The sequence below is a fragment of the Staurois parvus genome, unplaced genomic scaffold (assembly GCF_062004578.1).
Source record: "Staurois parvus isolate SC_StPar_1 unplaced genomic scaffold, SC_StPar_1.0 ptg001316l, whole genome shotgun sequence".
In the NCBI taxonomy this organism is placed as follows: Eukaryota; Metazoa; Chordata; class Amphibia; order Anura; family Ranidae; genus Staurois; species Staurois parvus.
This window is the reverse complement of record NW_028319112.1, coordinates 2,883,429-2,902,500: the sequence shown is the minus strand read 5'-3', so window position 1 is coordinate 2,902,500 and position 19,072 is coordinate 2,883,429. Positions and strand designations below refer to the sequence as shown.

The window sequence follows — 19,072 nt, the reverse complement described above, 5'->3', positions numbered from 1 at the left end:
GAGCATGTTCCTTCTCTTCAGCATGCTAGCAGGGGACAGACAAGTCTACTCAGGGCTGTGGCTGATTTTTAAAGGAGTTCTATGGCCACAGCATACACTTTCATTTTATACCATCAGCACTGTAAGAATACAATACAAACAATAGTTATTTTGACAATCCAATATAAGCTTACCTAAACAGTCTTTCATGCAGTGAGTGTTTCCTGTCTACTAGCCATCTCTTTCCACAACTTCCTGGACTCCCAGCATACTTTTCAGCTTCTCCTCTGCTGTTTACTTTAAATTTCTAAAGACTACATGTCCCATGGTACCTTGCTGCCTGCAATGGTGATTCCTTTACTGACCCCACCTCCTGAAATGCCTATGCACAGCAGCTTTTTAAGTGCAGAAGGCAGGCTCTATAAAATCTGTGACACAGCAGTACCTATCAACAGGTCGTAACGAATACGTGTCACTGGACTTAAGTAAATGTGTAATCTTCACAAATACATTTACAAACTTCAAGTTCAGATTAACCGGTTCCCAACTGTGCACTGTAGCTTTATTGCTACAGTGCAGGCTGCTGCACAGAATATATATATATATATATATATATATATATATATATATATATATATATATATATATACACATACATACACACACACGTAATTTCGCATTTTTGGGTAAGGAGCCGACCCAGCTGTGTTGTCACTGGCTGCAGGACATGGCTATCCCCTACTGAAGAAGCCCAGAGGGCGCAACACATATTGGGGTGGAGAAATGCTGCAAGAATCCGTAAGAAGTTTATGTTCCTGGTTCTGAGATGTTATGTGTATATTGTCCCTATAGATGTGGCATCTAGCAGTTTATGTCATAGCAGTTTAGGTGTTCTTTTATGTGAGTGCAATACTTGAAATTGTAATAAAAGTTGTTTTTAAGTACACTATTGGTCCCATCTTCATTTATGAAGGAGTTACACATGCTCTTATGACCTTAATATGTATACTGAGGTCCATTAGAGGAGGTGAGCAGCCTGAATGAGGATTGTTTATTGGCACACATTCACTAATATAATGTGAGTGCACCACTGAAATGTTTTGTATACTGTATTTAGTTGTGCACGGACAGCACTATTTTATTTTTTTTGTTTACATGTTCTCATACCCATGAGAGTGGCGCTACAGTAAAAGAAGTGATAGAAAATGGAAGCTCATTGGCTGGAACATTTCCCTGGATATGATGAAACATGCGTTTTAGATCTTGATTTACATTGGCGTCCACTGTTGTAAGAAAAATAATGCTGTATTGCACCTTCGATGCACTGATTATCGCTTATTCCCCGTAAACCACTCTTGCTGCTTTCCTTTGCACTGAGTGGAACATCATCTACCTGCTTCAGTATAGTAAACTGCAGAACTCCTCATCTGCCTGCCATGATATTGAGTCTTTAGAAACATTTTTTCCCCAATTTGCGGTTGTTATTCAAAAGAACACCTACAGTGGATATAAAAAGGCTACACACCCCTGTTAAAATGTCAGGTTTCTGTGATGTAAAAAAAATGAGACAAAGATAAATAATTTCAGAACTTTTTCCACCTTTAATGTATCCTATAAACTGTACAACTCAGTTAAACAACAAACTGAAGTCTTTTAGGTGGAGGGAAGTAAAAATAAAAAACTAAAATAAATAACATGGCTGCATAAGTGTGCACACCCTTAAACTAATACTTTGTTGAAGCCCCTTTTGATTTTATTCCAGCACTCAGTCTTTTTGGGTGTGAGTCTATCAGCATGGCATATCTTGACTTGGCAATATTTGCCCACTCTTTCTTGCAAAACACTCCAGATCTGTCCGATTGAGAAGGCATCTCCTGTGCACAGCCCTCTTCAGATAACCCCACAGATTTTCGATCGGATTCAGGTCTGGGCTCTGGCGAAGCCATTCCTTTGTTGATTTGGATGTATGCTTTAGGCCGTTGTCATGCTGAAGGATGAAGTGCCTCTTCATTTTCACCTTTCTAGCAGAAGCCTGAAGGTTTTGTGCCAATATTGACTGGTATTTTGCACTGTTCATAATACCCTTCTCCTGACTGATACCTTTTGACAATGAGTGCCCTCTGATGCTTTGTAAGCTCTCTGCAGACCATGGCTTTTGCTGTAGGATGAGACTAAGAAAATGTCAGGAAAGACCTACCGTATATACTCGAGTATAAGCCGACCCGAATATAAGCCGAGGTACCTAATTTTACCACAAAAACTGGGAAAAACTATTGACTCGAGTATAAGCCGAGGGTGGGAACACCAGTGGGAAGAATCGTGCCTCATCATTGGTGTCAGTGGGAGGAATAGTGCCCCATCATTGGTGTCAGTGGGAGGAATAGTGCCCCATCATTGGTGTCAGTGGGAGGAATAGTGCCCCATCATTGGTGTCAGTGGGAGGAATAGTGCCCCATCATTGGTGTCAGTGGGAGGAATAGTGCCCCATCATTGGTATCAGTGGGAACAATAGTGCCCCATCATTGGTGTCAGTGGGAGGAATCGTGCCTCATCATTGGAGTCAGTGGGAGGAATAGTGCCCCATCATTGGTGTCAGTGGGAGGAATAGTGCCCCATCATTGGTATCAGTGGGAGGAATAGTGCCCATTCATTGGTGTCAGTGGGAGGAATAGTGCCCCATCATTGGTATCAGTGGGAGGAATAGTGCCCCATCATTGGTGTCAGTGGGAGGAATAGTGCCCCATCATTGGTGTCAGTGGGAGGAATAGCGCCCCATCATTGGTGTCAGTGGGAGGAATAGCGCCCCATCATTGGTGTCAGTGGGAGGAATAGTGCCCCATCATTGGTATCAGTGGTGGGAATAGTGCCCCATCATTAGTATCAGTGGGGGGAATAGCACCCCATTATTGGTGTCAGTGGAATAGTGCCCCATCTTTGGTGTCAGTGGGAGGAATAGTGTCCCAACATTGGTGTCAGTGGGAGGAATAGTATCCCATCATTGGTGTCAGTGGGGGGGTGGAGGAATAGTGCCCCATCGTTGGTGTCAGTGGGGGGGAGGAAAAGTGCCCCATCATTGGTGTCAGTGGGGGGGAGGAATAGTATCCCATGATTGGTGTCAGTGGGGGGTGGCATAGTGCTCCATGATTGGTGTCAGTGGGGGGTGGAATAGTGCCCCATGATTGGTGTCAGTGGGGGGGGGGGGGGAGGGGAGGAATAGTGCCCAATCGTTGGTGTCAGTGGGAGGAATAATGCCCCATCATTGGTATCAGTGACACCAATGATGGGGCACTATTCCTCCCACTGACACTTGTTGACCCCTGTTCCAGTATGGTGCTGCTGCAGCCAGCATATGTGGTTGCAGCAGCACCTAAGCACGGCACACTTACCTGCATCTCCTTCACTCGATTTTCGCGGGGCTGCTCAGCTCCGCCTCCTCGCCGGTGATTGGCCGCCTGTGTGCCTTTCCTGAGCTACAGTTCTGGCGGCCAATCACCGGTGAGAAAGCGGAGCCGAGCAGCCGCGCGAACATCCAGTGGACGAACCGAATGAAGGAGCAGCCGCGCTTCCTGGACCGGATCGTCGTGGGACCGGAGCCAGGTAAGAGACAGCAGCCCCCTGCAGACGTTGACTCGAGTATAAGCCGAGGGGGCTGTTTTTCAGCACAAAAAATGTGCTGAAAAACTCGGCTTATACTCGAGTATATACGGTACTAGAAAAGCTGAACTTTATTTTTGGGTTAATCAGAGGCACTTTAAATGATGGCAGATGTGTACTGACTCCTATTTAACATGATTTTGAATATGATTGCTTAATTCTAAACACAGCTACATCCCCAGTTATAAGAGGGTGTGCACACTTATGCAACCATATTATTTTAGTCTTATTTACTTGTTTATTTCAGGTACTTATATAGCGCCGTCAATTTTACGCAGCGCTTTACATATATATATATATATATATATATATATAGTACATTCACATCAATCCCTAACCCTCAAGGGATGTACAATCTAAGGTCCCTAACTTGCATTCATACATACATACACTAGGGACAAGTTTAGACGGGAGCCAATTAACCTACCAGCATGTCTTTGGAATGTGGAAGGAAACCGGAGTACCCGGAGGAAACCCACGCAGGCACAGGGAGAACATGCAAACTCCAGGCAGGAGGTGCCATGGTCGGGATAAGAACCAACAACCCTAGTACTGCCAGGCAGAAGTGCTAACCATTTAGCCACTGTGCTGCCCATAGCTTTTCATTTTTACTTTCCTCCACCTAAACTATTTCAGTTTGTTGTTCAACTGAGTTGTACAGTTTATAGGTCACAATAAAGGTGGAAAAAGTTCTGAAATAATTTATCTTTGTTTCATCACAGAAACCTGATATTTTAACTGGGGTGTGTACACTTTTTATATCCACTGTAAACAACAAATAAAAAAAAAATATATTTACATGTGTGGTGTGCAGCTTTCAATAAACACTTTAAAAGAAATAAATTATCAGAAATCCTACTACGGGTGTATTATATATTGAAAACTTATAAATCCAGAACAGTAGTTTTGCCTATAAGCTAAGTTACTATACAAACATTGTGCAACACCCTCTTACTATCAGACTAGCTGGATCCTCTCCTCATTGGAGGTAACAGAAGAACGTATTATGTCAGGGTTATGAAACGGGGGTATAACATTTGATACATTCCACATGCCAACCTGAAAATGTTCCCCATCAGTTAAGTAGTATACCTGAATTTTCACTTCAAAAATATTTTGTATCAGTTTGGCTAGGATAATTTCAGGATTGCTGAAGATATTTCCAACTTCTTTGTTCACCCGCTGGCATAAAATTGCAGAATCCTCAAATATATCATTCCTCATGTACGCTCCCTAAAAAACACACAGACCGTCCATAAGATAACTATGACCACATTTGACTCTTCCAGAAAAATCTCCAGGTTTTCTCCTTACCTCTTGACATTGGTTAATGTACACATCTACACAGTGAGAATAGCCCTAGAGGAAAGACAATAATATAAACATAAGAAAAAACATCATCATAACCAAGTTTAGACTTCTTAAGGGTTTGGAGGGCAGGGAAATGTTCTCTTGGTAAGAAAAACAAGATTTTTGTATTCACCGTAAAACCCTTACTGGGAGGTCATCAAGGGGCAAAGGTATAGTAGAAGTCAGGAACATTGAGTACACAGCTGCCTTTAGAATAAGGATTTTTACACGGATAGCAAAAAAAAAAAAAAAAAGCCTCTGGTTGGCCAAGTAGAACCCCTCCAGTGAGGATGGCACCCTCAGAGATTTTCCAGCTAGTGGGACAACAATCTAAGCATTAACAGACAGCATGATCGTCACTGGGGTCAAGTAACCCTGCAGTTAACCCTTTGCACATACATGAACAGTAGCTGACACTACATGATTTAATGGAAACATGTACATTTCACAGTATCCATAATAGAATTTTGACCATTAAGAATTTAAAAATGTCTGTATCACCAACTGCCTTGTCAGACAGGGATGAAATGGAATCAGTTTTTTCTTTTTTTTTTTACAATTTTCAAATATTATTTTAGGCCTGGTTCCTGCCTAAATCGCATAGGAACGCAGTCCATGTTCCTATGTGACTCAGTGTGATGCAAATTTTAGCCCATTCACTTGAACGGGCTGAAATTGCACTGGATCACTTCAAAGCAGTTTATGCACTACTTTTCAAAAATGCACTGCAGATCGCATGGTATTGCGGCACCATGCAACCTGGCAAATGCACTTAATTTGTGATTTGCATTTGGGGGTGTCGTTAGGATAATAATGGCACCCGCAGAAGATTGCACACCCAGTGCTTTTTGAATGCGTTGTGGGAAACATGCACAGAATATATAAATTCCTGCACCGTATTCTGGTGTGATTTTCTTAATGGGAAAAAAGGATAATCAGTATGAGAAAATAATTTACATGAAACAGAAAATAGTAACACTACAATAAACAAGACGAAAAAAAAAAAAAAAATGAAAAGTACTTAAAGTTTGACTGGTCTTTGATTTCGGCAGAAGTTTTTGTTGACCCTGAAAATACTCACCCAAAGATAGCTGAGGGGTGGGAGGTAGGAGTGCCAAAGTGTTAATGATATATCAGCGGCACTTCCTTAATGTTGCCTTCCTAATTATATCCATGTTTTACAGTCTGACAGCCAACATCTTATTGGACAGAACAAAATCATGACTTGATAGAGAACAAACATTATATAACCCAGATGCACATATCGCCTAGAAGATGAGATATAACCAACTGTCTTCTGTATATAACACAGTAGTCATAGTTGGTCATGAATTGATTGGTTTTCTCCTATACATTTGAGTAAATGCTTGTTTTTTTTTTTAACATCGCTCAGTCGTATCCTTAATTATGGAAATAGTATTAAAATTAACTCTAGACTGATCTGTAGGGTAGTATATGTTAGTAACCCCAGTCAGACAATAATATATTGTGGAATGCAAGCAGGTATTTTACATTAGCAGGGCTGGAAATAAAAAGCCATCCTGCTAATTGATTCTACAGCATCCAATGTGCCATTTATGACAGGGCTTACTGACAGTCTGCGTAGATTGTTGCTAAGCAGTATTTAGGATCCTGCTAGAAGTTTTATGACCTTCTGCTAATTGTTTGATGAAATTTATTACAGCCTGCTTGTCTCCAGCTGAGCTGTGTTCTTATATGAGATGTGTGTCATACAGAAGAGTTTAAATCTAATCCTTTAATGCCGACTTGCGCATCTCGAAGAAAAGAGGGTGCCCAGTGGTCAATGTGACCCTGATTCTCTTTAATCAGTTTGGGGTTCATTTGACCTTAGTATTTTCACATCTCCAACTCCCATGACACTTCCATTTAATTTTTTTTTATAAAAGTAGCATTAGGAGTATATGAAACACAGGGGAACCTGTGAACCCTGAAAACTCCTAGAAAATGATTTTAGGGTGAGTACAAAAGTTTTTTTTTCCTAATCATTCATCAAGGGACACCGAAGCAGTAGAATTCAAAACACTGACATGTTCCAAAGCAGTCCAACTGAAGGGTGGGCAAAATAGAAACATAAACCCTTACAGCCCAAGAAGAAAAAAATGAACCGAAACACTAGGGATACCTACAAAGCATACCTTCAAGGTATGGAAGCCATACCGAAGGGAAAGGCAACAATGAGGTTGTGTTAAGTGCCCACAGCAACACAAAGGAAACATTATTGTTCTGGAAAGCAGCATTTTAACCCAATGTTCTTAAATTCTACTGTTTCTGTGCTCCATTTATGAATGTTTTTTAAACTTAAAAAAAAAAAAAGCTCATTTTATACAATATCTTCACCTGCTACATTCAAATATCTGCCACAAGGGACAGTATTTAAAAACTGGAGCACAGATGATTGGCTGCTATGTACACTGCTCAAAAAAATTAAAGGAACACTTTCTAAGAGTATAGCATCAAGTCAATTAAACTCCTGTGATATTGATCTGGTCAGTTAAGTAGCAGAGGGGGTTGTAATCAGTTTCAGCTGCTTTGGTGTTAATGAAATTAACAGCAGGTGCACTAGATGGGCAACGAGACAACCCCCAAAACAGGAATGGTTTTATAGGTGGAGGCCACTGACATTTTTTCCCCTACTCACCTTTCCTGGCTGTTTTTCACTAGTTTTGCATTTGGCTGGGGGTCAGTGTCACTACTGGTAGCATGAGGCGATACTTGGACCCTACACAGATTGCATAGTCAGTCCAACTCCAGGATGGCACATCATTACATGCTATTGCCAAAAGGTTTGCTGTGTCTCCCAGCACAGTCTCAAGAGCATGGAGGATATTCCAGGAGACAGGCAGTTATTCTAGGAGAGCTAGACAGGGCCGTAGATTGTCCTTAAGCCATCACCAGGACTGGTATCTGCTCCTTTGTGCAGATACAGATTTCATGAGTGTGGCCTGAGGACCCGATATCCTCTAGTGGGCCCTGTTCTCACTGCCTGGCACCATAGAGCTCGATTGGCATTTGCCATTAAACACCAGAATTTGCAGGTTCACCACTGGTGCCCTGTGCTTTTCACAGAGGAGAGCAGGTTCACCCTGAGCACATGTAACAGACGTGAAAGGGTCTGGAGAAGCCGTGGAGAATATTATGCTACCTGTAACATTGTTCAGCATGACCGTTTCAGTGGTGGGTAAGTGATGGCCTGGGGAGGCATATCCATGGAGGGACACATTTCTACAGGCTAGACAATGGCACCTTGACTGCCATTAGGTATTAGGATGAAATCCTTGGACCCATTTTCAGACCCCATGCTGGTGCAGTGGGTCCTGGGTTCCTCCTGGTGCACAATGCCTGGCATCATGTGGCAAGAATATGCAGGTAGTTCCTGGAGGATGAAAGAATTGATACCATTGAATGGTCCCCACATTCGCCTGACCAAAATCCAATAGAACACCTCTGGGATATCATGTTTCGGGTCCATCCGACGCCACCAGGTTGCACCTCAGCCTGTCCAGGAGCTCACTGATGCCTTGGCCCAAATCTGGGAGGAAATACCCCAGGACACTATCCTTAGTCTCATTAGGATTTGGATGTGACGTCAGGACGCTCCCAGGTCGTTTGGTACGGTGCATGCTCGGCCAGGCGGGGATCGCGTTGTGTTTTATACTGATCACGCTATATATGCTGGTGTCGGCATAGACACCACTTGTTGTAAGTGCAATGTTTTATTAAATTGGAAGTTTTTTAGTACATACTGCACCATGAGTTTTTACTTTTTTTATATCCCGAGTGGTGGTCTGATTATCCTGAGAATTTGGTTGCTGGATTTTTTTAAGTGGATCCATATGATATATAGTCCTGCAGGGTATTGCTCCCTGGAGATTCGATATAAAGCTCCCAGTGTTGCCTCAACCATTTGCAGATTATTGCTCCCAGAGCAACAAGCGCTGTATGCTGATTTATAATATGATATTGCTCCGGTGAGTTTATTCAACCTGTTTTGGTGGTGGATTCACGTGTGTGATATTTATTTTGAACACTTCTGCAATTATCAAGAATCACTTCACTTTTGACTTTTTATTATATTATTTATATGTGGTTTAATTGATTTATATATTCATCTGGATGTTTTTTTTATTTTTTAGCGCAACCTGTTTTTTTCACTATTCATGCACCCTATATGTGTTATGGGTTAGGTTTTGCAGCTTATTTATTTAATTTATATATAATTTTTCCGTGGCGCTATTTCAATTACCCTCATTAGGAGCATGCCCAGATGTTGTCAGGCATGCACACAAGGACATGGGGGCATACAAACTACTGAGCACCATTGTGAGTTGCTGCAATGAAATTTCAGCAAAATGGACTAGCCTGCTGCATCATTTTTTCACTTTGATTTCGGGGTGTCTTTGAATTCAGTCCTCTGTAGGTTGATAATTTTCATTTCCATCAAACAATGGGGCATCCTTACATTCCTAACACATTACCCAGTCCAAATCAGTACAAATATCCAGCATGATATTTTTCCCCCATTGAGATCTGCTGTGTTTTCAAAGTGTTCATTTACTTTTTTTGAGCAGTGTATAAAAGCTTCAGTCAGCTTCCATGTTTATTTCTAAGACAGGACCGAAAGTGAAAGCAAACACTTGCTTGGAGACAAACTAGTTTAAAGCGCCTTTATTTAGCAAAGTACCTTAAAGTGAAGCAACACTGCAGCCACCTCCCTCATACGAGAGATCTCTCCTCTCCTCTGAGCACCTGTAAACTCCTGGATTAACTGATGCTCCAGATCATGGTATTTACCTGGAAAATGACAGACCCATTATCAGCCCTCTATAAAAATACCAGGACATAACACACACACAGATTAATCAGAAATAGAGAACATACTTGCTATTTTTGACTTTACTTCTGCAAATCTGAAAGACAGGGGACACAATAACCATTAAAACGGGAAAGAAACATACAAACACATTGTAGGTTGTTACATGAGACAATACTACCCTTTTTGCATGCTTTTTTTTTTTTTTAACTCACAAAATCTTCTTGTGTGTATATGTTTGGATCACCAAAGTACACATCAATTAAAGGCAAAACAAAAATCTATCTATCTGTCTTCAACAGCATAAACTCTACTTTTCTCACTCCCAGCAGATAAATGGGGTAAACGAAATACCCACTACCTCTGATATAAGTCAGAATGTGAATCCTCCCTTTTTCAAGTGATAGCATTAGGCACCATATGAATGGCTTAACACTGCCACATGGATCTACACAGGGCTTGTTTTCCCCAGTTCCAGCAACTGATGAGAACAATGCTGAAAAGAAGAGCTTTTGCTTAAGAAGTTGAAAATCCTTGAAAACCCCAAGGAAATCAGCGTACATAGCACACAATCCTGTTCAGTACACACATTTCATTTCTAATTGTGTTCTAGCTCCACCCCAGCCTGAAGCCTAATTATTTTTTTTAGGTGTTCCTATGGGGGAGCTACAGCACAGCAATGAAGCACCACCACTCTCTTATTCTGAAGCTTTGCCATCTAATCTTCCAGCCCTGTGCCTCTTCTACTACCCATATGCCTTGTACACCTGCAAAAAGACTAGGCCCAAATTACAAGGAGACATCATTTGTGTACAGGAAACATTTTTCAGCCCTCAAAACACCATGCTGCGCTGAGTATTCCCGCATATCTATACAGCCAACGCCCCGGGAAAAAAGTGTGGAGTTATGATAGCAATAAAGCACCCGCCGCATTTTCACTTCACTCTCTACAAGTGGATTGGAAGGTCAGGTACTTAATCATGGTATGCACGTTAAATAATATTCCTTCCACAATTGCTCCTAATACGAACCAAATTTCATTCCTAAATGCCTTGTGGAAGAAAGTCCCAGAAAGGGTGCTTATACTGCGGGGACTTCAATGCCATTATTAATAAGTCCCTGGATGTCTCGGGCTCTTCTCACTGCTTGAGGCATTCTTTATCTTCTACATTGAAAGAAACCAACTTATATGACGCATGGAGATGTCTTCACGCATCTGAGAAAGAATTAACTTACTACACGGCAACGCATAAATCATACTCACGGATCGACTTCTTTCTAACGGATCTTCAACTCTTACAAAACATCTCCAAAGCAGAAATACATCCAATGACCTGGTCAGATCATGCGCCCATATCCTTAGCTATAGAAGAGACACTTACATTTTCCCCAGTTTTTTTATGGTGAATTGATACCTCTATGTTTTCTACACCTACCTTCTGCTCTAGCCTTTACAAGTCTCTACAGGAATTTTTCAACTTGAATGCAAGAAAAGAAGCGAAGAAAACGAGCATTGTCTGCTATTCTGGATAAAATTACTAGTTTGGAGTCTCAGCATAAACAATCCCTCTCGCCTAGCATTCTACAAGAGCTACTAACTAGTTGACAAGTTCTTAGAAAACTCTTAATAACCCAACATGAAAAATACCTTAAACGATCTAAAGCCAATTATTACACACAAGGCTGGTAGAAAGCTTGCCAATTACCTTAATGCTAAACAATCTAAAACAGAAATCTCTTCTATGACAGATCCTATATCATATAAATTAATCTACCCCCTACCCTTATCCAATCAGACCAAGTGGGCTTTGTTAAGGGGAGACAGGCAGCAGATGGCACCCGTAGAATACTCAATTTGATGAGAATTACTGAACTTTGTAAATCCCAAACAGTGTTTCTGGCGGACGCCAAAAAGGCTTTTGATAGAGTCCACTAGAGATATCTTGACGCTACTCTAAGCAAATTTGGTATTCAGGTATATATTAAATCTGCCATTACAGCTCTATATACAGTTCCTACACCACAGGTGTATACCTCTAATTTTTTATCAGACTCCTTTATAGTTACCAATGACACTAGACAAGGGTGTCCTCTTTCCCCTATCATTTTCTCTTTAGTGAAGGAACCCCTGGCGACTTCAATTAGAATTAATCCATTAATATTAGGCATACAGGTAGCACATAAGTCTCATAAAATTGGACTATTTTTATATGATGTCATACTTACCATTACTGATCCCTTAAATTCTTTATCAGAGATCTCATCTACTCTGGAAACTTTTAGTAAAGTTTCATACTATAAACTAAACGTAACAAAATCAAGTGCACTTCCGATAGGCATCAAAAAGGGTCCCCTACAATGCATTAAAGATAAGTTTCCTTATAGCTGGACCCTGAACAAACTAGTGTACTTGGGCATAAACATATCTGCTCCTTCCTCCAATACATTTGCTGACAATTATGGGAAATTGCTCCAGATAATCTTAACAGAGCTAGCAAAAATTGAAAAATTCGAACTATCCTAGCTGGGTAGAATTGCGGCCTTCAAAATGCTGATCTAACCCAAAGTTCTATACTATTTCCGAACTATTCTGATCCTAGTTCCCTATAGCTTTTTCCTAAAGTTAGACACAGCTGTAAAAAAATACATACGGAAAGGGAAAAAAATCTCAAATCCCATTCTCAGCGCTTACTAAACATATGTCCAAGGGAGGTGTAGGGTTGCCAGTTATTTCAACTTCAACTATGCTGCCCTCCTAGATCAACTTCAAGCACGGCTAGTCCCTTCTGATAAATTATGGGTCCAAATAGAACAGGCCATGGTCCCTAACCAAGACCTCCAAGCTTTATTAATCACGGAAACCGTTTCACCTAATAAAATGAAAACCTACCTCCACTCCATCGCTGCCACTATAGAAGCATGGTCTGTGGGACTAAGTAAGTTTAATTTCTCCACACCCAAGCTTAGAGTGGACATATCACTAACAACTTATGAACATTTCATATCCAACCTTAATACCAAACCACTAAGAGATGCAGGATTCCACACATTTAATGAAATCCACCCCTCACAGTTGGGAAGAAACATCTACCCTTATATTCAGATTAAAAATGATCATGTATCAGACCCAAAGACATGGGTGGAGGTAGATTCTAAGATTTGGCATGCATTAGTGAACCTTCTTGGGTTGAAACAAGGTATATTGTGGTTTTATAAGTATTTACAGTTCGACAGCGATTTCTCTAAATTATTGCGTGGAGGGGTGAGAGAGGGACCTTCAAAGATATTTTACACAGGAGGAATGGCAATCTGCTATAAATAACAATATAAGCCTCACGAAACGTAAGAATCATTGGGACAACTCCCTTAAAATATTATATCGTAGTTATATCACTCTTTATAAACTATCCAAAATGTACACCAATGCATCACCCTTATGCTGGCGGCAATGTGGTAGTTTGGGTGACCTACTACATGTTCTTTGGGCATGCAAATTTATACAAAGTTTTTGGAAGGCTGTTTTTGCTTTAATTTCTCAAGTGACTGGAGTAATTACAAGGCCAACTCCTCATTTGCAGCTAGGCTAATTATTACTAAATGCATGGAAATCTACTAAAACATTCAATATATCTGATGTCCTCAATAGTGTAAACCTCCATTATATCTACAAAAGGTCCTTTGCCATTTTGTCACATACTGTGAAGGTGTTCAATGCCAGATGATTGTGCTGGAATAGTATATTTAAAATTTCAGACATATAAGAGCCGATTTAGTTAAGGAATTACCAATTGGTTATGGGGCATAATGTTAGAGTTAACCTGACTTTGAACCTTAGCTCTGTTATTTTCTCTCCTTCTCTTTTCTATCTCTTTTCTCTGCTGATTCTATAATGTATGCACTTCTAAGTCTATCCTCTACCAATGCTGATGAGTAGGCGGATTAATGTATTGTGTATGATAGGTATGTCTTATTTGGACAAATTCTTCATTGGGTATGCTTCATTGTATACATTTCCAAGTTTGACCTGTACACTATTTATTTACAAAAAGTTCAGCTTTGATGGATTTTAAAAGACATACAATTGTATTACAACATTTTATAATTGTTTTCTTTACTTGTATTTGCCTTTTAAAAATTTAAATAAAAAGAATTGAAAGAAATTTTAGGTAAAAAATGTAAAAGACAAAAATGAAATAGATAAATAAAATAACATTACCGCCAAAAAAAAAACAAAAAATGACTAGGCCCAGGATAGAGCAGAAAATGCACAGGCTGTGAGCTCTGCTGTGTATAAGCAGAGAAAGTTTAGCTGACAAGCTTCCCTCCCTCTGTATTCCTAATGGGGATGCACTGTCCAGCCATGCACCTAGTCTAAGCAGCAGGGACAGTCCAGATTTCAATCAGTGTATGGGTTTCCACACTCAACAGAAGTCAATTGTTTCATTGATTTCTGTTGAATGGATATGTTGTAAAATCTGCCACTGATCAGCAGCTGCAGCCAATCATCAATCATCATTGTATACTGACAGCGGTGTGTGCACCCTTGTCAAAATACAATGTCCTGGTGGGGAAGAAGGGGTGGGGAATGCCACCATTTACCGCCTTTGTGGTGGGAATGGAAGAACCCGTTTTTTAAAAAATAAAAGAATGGTGTATGGTTGGCTTCAGACAGCATGTAGAAAGACAGAACAGGGTACTACATGCACTTTGTCCCCTTGGGGACAGGAGACATGCAAAAAGCAAAAGGGAGACTTCTTTAAGTGATGACTATGCCATGCATGGACAAAGGAGAAGATCACTTGAAAGATGTGTGGATGTTTTAAATGGAAACTATAAGGCTCCCTTCACATGGGGTGGATTCCGCTCCAAACAGCAGGGGATCTGTGAACTGATCCCCTACTGATCGGAGCAGAGCGGGGCGGGACAGGACAGATGTCACATCTGTTTCAGCTCAGTTTCTGCACACGGCTCCACTGTATTTACATCAGGCTACTTCCAATTCGGTCGACCAAAAAAGGAAAAGGATGCGGTCATTTGCATTTTTAGTGGACATGATTGGACCCAGAGGCAGGCAAATGTAAAAGGACACAAGTACATTTACACCCACCTGTCCACAGGGCTCTATGGACCTTCTGATCAGGTACACATCAGGTAGATAAATAAAGGTGCAGCACTAAAACACTAATGACCATCAAAAGTATATGCAGTGCAAAACCAGTGCTAATGATGAACCATTCATAAATAAAATATTTAAAATGGATTGCTATTATGCTATTAAAACCAATAGTGATAAAGTGACGATAATAAATAACTGTCAGTTTCCATACAAATGTTCAAACAATGTCTATGAAAGTGACAAAGTGCAAAATAAGTGCTAATGCAATAAAGTGCTAATAATGAATCATTTATGAAACATCAATATAAAGACATTGTTTGATCATTAGTATGGAAACTGACAGTTATTTATTATCGTCACTTCATCACTATTGGTTTTAATAGCATAATAGCAATCCATTTTAAATATTTTATTTATGAATGGTTCATCATTAGCACTGGTTTTGCACTGCATATACTTTTGATGGTCATTAGTGTTTTAGTGCTACACCGTTATTTATTTTACTGGTTTGGAGGTTTTTTTGGTTGCCTTTTGGTGCTTTAGGAGCTCATGTTTTAGTGCTTGCTTGTCTGCCTTTATTCACACGTCAGGTAGACCTGATCGGAATGGCTGTGTGAAGGGACCTAACAGCTTTGGGCCAGCTTCATTATTTTCAGTTTTCAAATGAAGTTTTATATTTTTTGTTTACAATTTACATAAAATTTATTTTGCAAATAAAACACTAAATACAGGGTGCACTAATAACATAGGATTTCACAGGACATTATGGGTTTACTAAGGAAGAAGCACTGCATAAGCATTCTGTCCATTTCCTCCCATCTTTGGAAGAACCCAAATTGAAAAGCCAGGAAGTGGGAAGGAGTCACTGTCTTAACTCACTTACATGTGTTAATGTCAGCTAGAACTACTAGGGATTAAGATGGACAGGTAAACATGTGAAAAGACCTGAGCTATATCTACTAATTACATATGCATATTAAAGGGGTCCATTTCTGAAGCAGCAGCATAGAAAACGCTCTTTAGAACACATCAGCATCCTACACAGCGTGGAGTAAAACAGTGCAGTGTTTTATGGAGAGCAAATAGCAATATCTGCTATCCATTATAAATAGAACCCCAAATTATTTATATTCAACATTTCATGGAAAACATTTTTTTCTCTGTTTTTCTTGGACCATAATAAATACAAAAGGAATATCACTACGAATTCCCTTTAAAAACAGACCACTGACTGATAACTCAGTATAGACATTCTCTGCCCTACTACAGTGAGAGAGAAGCTCTCAATGTCAGGTCTTGGCTACAGTGTTAGGAACAGCATTTACAGGAAAAAAGTACTTACCGATCGAATGGCAGCTCTTGAGCAATTAAATGCAACTTCTGAATGATATCAGCTGCCTCTTTGATCTGCCAATAGAATATATATAAAAAAATATATATGTTGAATACATTTCTCTGCATTCAGAAAACTGGATCGGATGTGTGCATTGCCTATATGTGGTGGACTAGTGGTTGGGGCATCATGTCACTTCTGCTGGAGCATGGACTAATAGTGGAAGTCTACTCTGTGGATATCAATAACTACTTAAAATATATTGTAGCCATTCACTTTATACCATTGCAGATTCTATTGCTTTATCTGCCTCCTTTCTGCCTCCAAGTACCAAAGTCTGACCACATGCTACAACCACTACAAGCATGTCTTGTTCTTTATTTGATATTACCAAAAGTACAGTGCCAGAACCATGGGTGCCAGTAAGACATTCAGAATAATATCATTAATTACTGTAATGCAACCCAGCCTACATTAGAGTGGCAACTCTGCTCTGAATTCAGGAGCAGTGCAGCATCATTGCCATACAATCACAGGAAGATGCATTAGGTGAACCTCACTAACAGGCACAACAGGTGTTTGAGGAACTTTGTAGGGGGGTGAAGAGAAAACCAAGTGCAAATGTACATATAATTAAGTGCTGCTCCAATTTTTTTTTATTTTTTAATGGGAGGCCATAGTTCTACTTAAAGCGAAACTTCACTCTTAATCAACATTGACTATTTGTAATCCTTATGCTGCTAATATTAGTAAACAGATAGGAAACTATACAGTATTCAAGCTTTTGTTTTTACATTTCTCCAGTTACTTCCTGGCTTTCAGGCCTAGGCAAATAATGTCATACATCCAGGAGTCTTTAGGAGGAAAGAAGGGGGCTTTTTCAGCTAAGCACATCCTCCTGCCTGAGCTACGGGTAGATGGCTTCCAGATTGCAGGAAGTAAATTAATCTGCCCTTACTTAAGATGGCCACAGCCAACACCCTCCCAAGCAGAGGGTGTTTTTCGAAGTAATTTCTCAACAAAATAAGGTATGGAGACATCAATGAATGGTGCAGTTTGCTTTAAATATTAAAAATGAATTAAATAGTGTTTTTTGGTTTGTGCTGCTCAGATGCAGTGTAGTTCTGTTTTAAGGCCCAATGTACACTTCATTATTAATATTACTATACGGTACAAACAGTTTACACAGCACTTTACAATATAAAGGGAGACAGTACAGATACAACACAAGGTTAGGAGGGCCCAGAAAAATTGTAAGAGGTTACAATCTAATAGGGTGAGGCATGTGGTACAAAAGGTAATAAATGTGACGAAAGAGCTGCTGAAAGAATGAAATGTTCAACTGTTAGCTAGAGGTGGGATAGGCTTCTCTGAAGAGATGAGTTTTCTGGGATCACCTAAAGATGGAAAGAGTAGGACATAGCTGGACAGATTGAGGTAGAGATTTCCAGAAGAAGGGTAGAGGCTCTGGAGAAGTCCTAAAGGCAAGCATGGGAGGAGCAGATAAGGGAGCTTTGGAACAGGAGGTCTTGGGAGAACCGGAGGGTGCAGTTTAGGTGTTATTTGGAGACAAGTTTGGTGATTTAGTTTGGGGTAGAGTTGTGAATGTCTTTGTAAGTGGTTGTTAGTGTTTTGAATTTAATTCATTGGGGAATCAGTAGCCAGTGGAGGGATTGGCAGAAGAAAGGAGGGGTGGACATGAAGCACAATTCATGATAGACTGAAGGGGAATAGCCCGTGTACAAGCAAGCCTATGAGAAAGGAGTTGCTATAGAAAAGACAAGAGATAAAAAGGGAGTTATTGATAAAGTCGTAATGACGAAACGCGTCAGGAAGTCAAATCAGATGCCAACCGGATGCGCTTTAACATGTAATAAATTTTATGGTTGTGATTTACTATGTGATGTTTGCCCATTCTGTTTTGATTTACATACCGGAATTGTACTGGGAATGACAAGAGCGATGTTGGTCTGAAAGGAGTCTATCTGCTCAAGGCTTTTTTTCTATACAGTCTGGTAAGGTGCATGGACTGCGAGGTGGCGGATGACTTTATTGTTTTACCCACACCGGTGGTCACTTGTTTGGAATAAGGGGAGCACAGAGTGGCACTATACGAATTTTGTTAACAGTATTACACTATATAAATTTCAAAATCTCTTGGAGGGTACGATTATCCACAAGGAGGATTATTAGAAGAATAGTCCACGCATTGGAAATTCATGTATAAAGCAAGTGAACTATACTCAGAGGGTAAGAGTAGGAATTACAGATATCATATGCGGACACTTGGTGAAGTTTGTGGCGCATTTTGAGCACTTTTAGTGAGTGTAATTTATTATAGATAAATTTTTATGTGATTAAGAAAATGCAGTCTATATATAATTTTTTTTGAGGGTTAAAAGAGGATGATAACACTTGGAAGATCTGAAAATTGAGCACCTAGTGGGCTAGGATTTTATGAAATATCACCTGTGGTTATAAATTGAGGACGTTTATTGATTGGACGCTGAGGAACAGTTTAAATTTTGGACTTCCTGGGCAGGAAGAGATATCTTGGCGACCAGAGGTTGTACACTATGGAAATGTGTTTATAGCGCATACAAATTGTATTTATGGTTTAATAGCATTCACGGATAATTTGGTTTTGTATTTACACAGTTATTGAGTAGCTTCGTAGTTTAATTTTTTAAAAAGGGGCGTATTTTAGAGAGGTTATAGAGGTGAAGTCTACAAGCTTTTCACAGCGATTGGATTTGGGGCTGAAGGGACAGGTCAGAGTCTAGGATTAGTGGTTAATTAATTGTATTAT

The 19,072-nt window shown here is 40.1% G+C and overlaps 1 protein-coding gene across 1 annotated transcript in view; it reads right to left on the bottom strand.

Moving 5' to 3' along the window:
- EXOC5 (exocyst complex component 5) overlaps positions 1-19,072 on the bottom strand; it is an 88,030-nt gene that overhangs the window by 34,566 nt on the left and 34,392 nt on the right. Inside the window, exons 5-9 of the mRNA XM_089661142.1 lie at positions 16,273-16,337; positions 9,883-9,911; positions 9,686-9,795; positions 4,948-4,992; positions 4,726-4,866 (exon numbers count right to left, since the gene is read on the bottom strand). Of these exons, the coding sequence (XP_089517268.1) occupies positions 4,726-4,866; positions 4,948-4,992; positions 9,686-9,795; positions 9,883-9,911; positions 16,273-16,337 (390 nt within the window). The remainder of the gene's footprint in view (positions 1-4,725; positions 4,867-4,947; positions 4,993-9,685; positions 9,796-9,882; positions 9,912-16,272; positions 16,338-19,072) is intronic.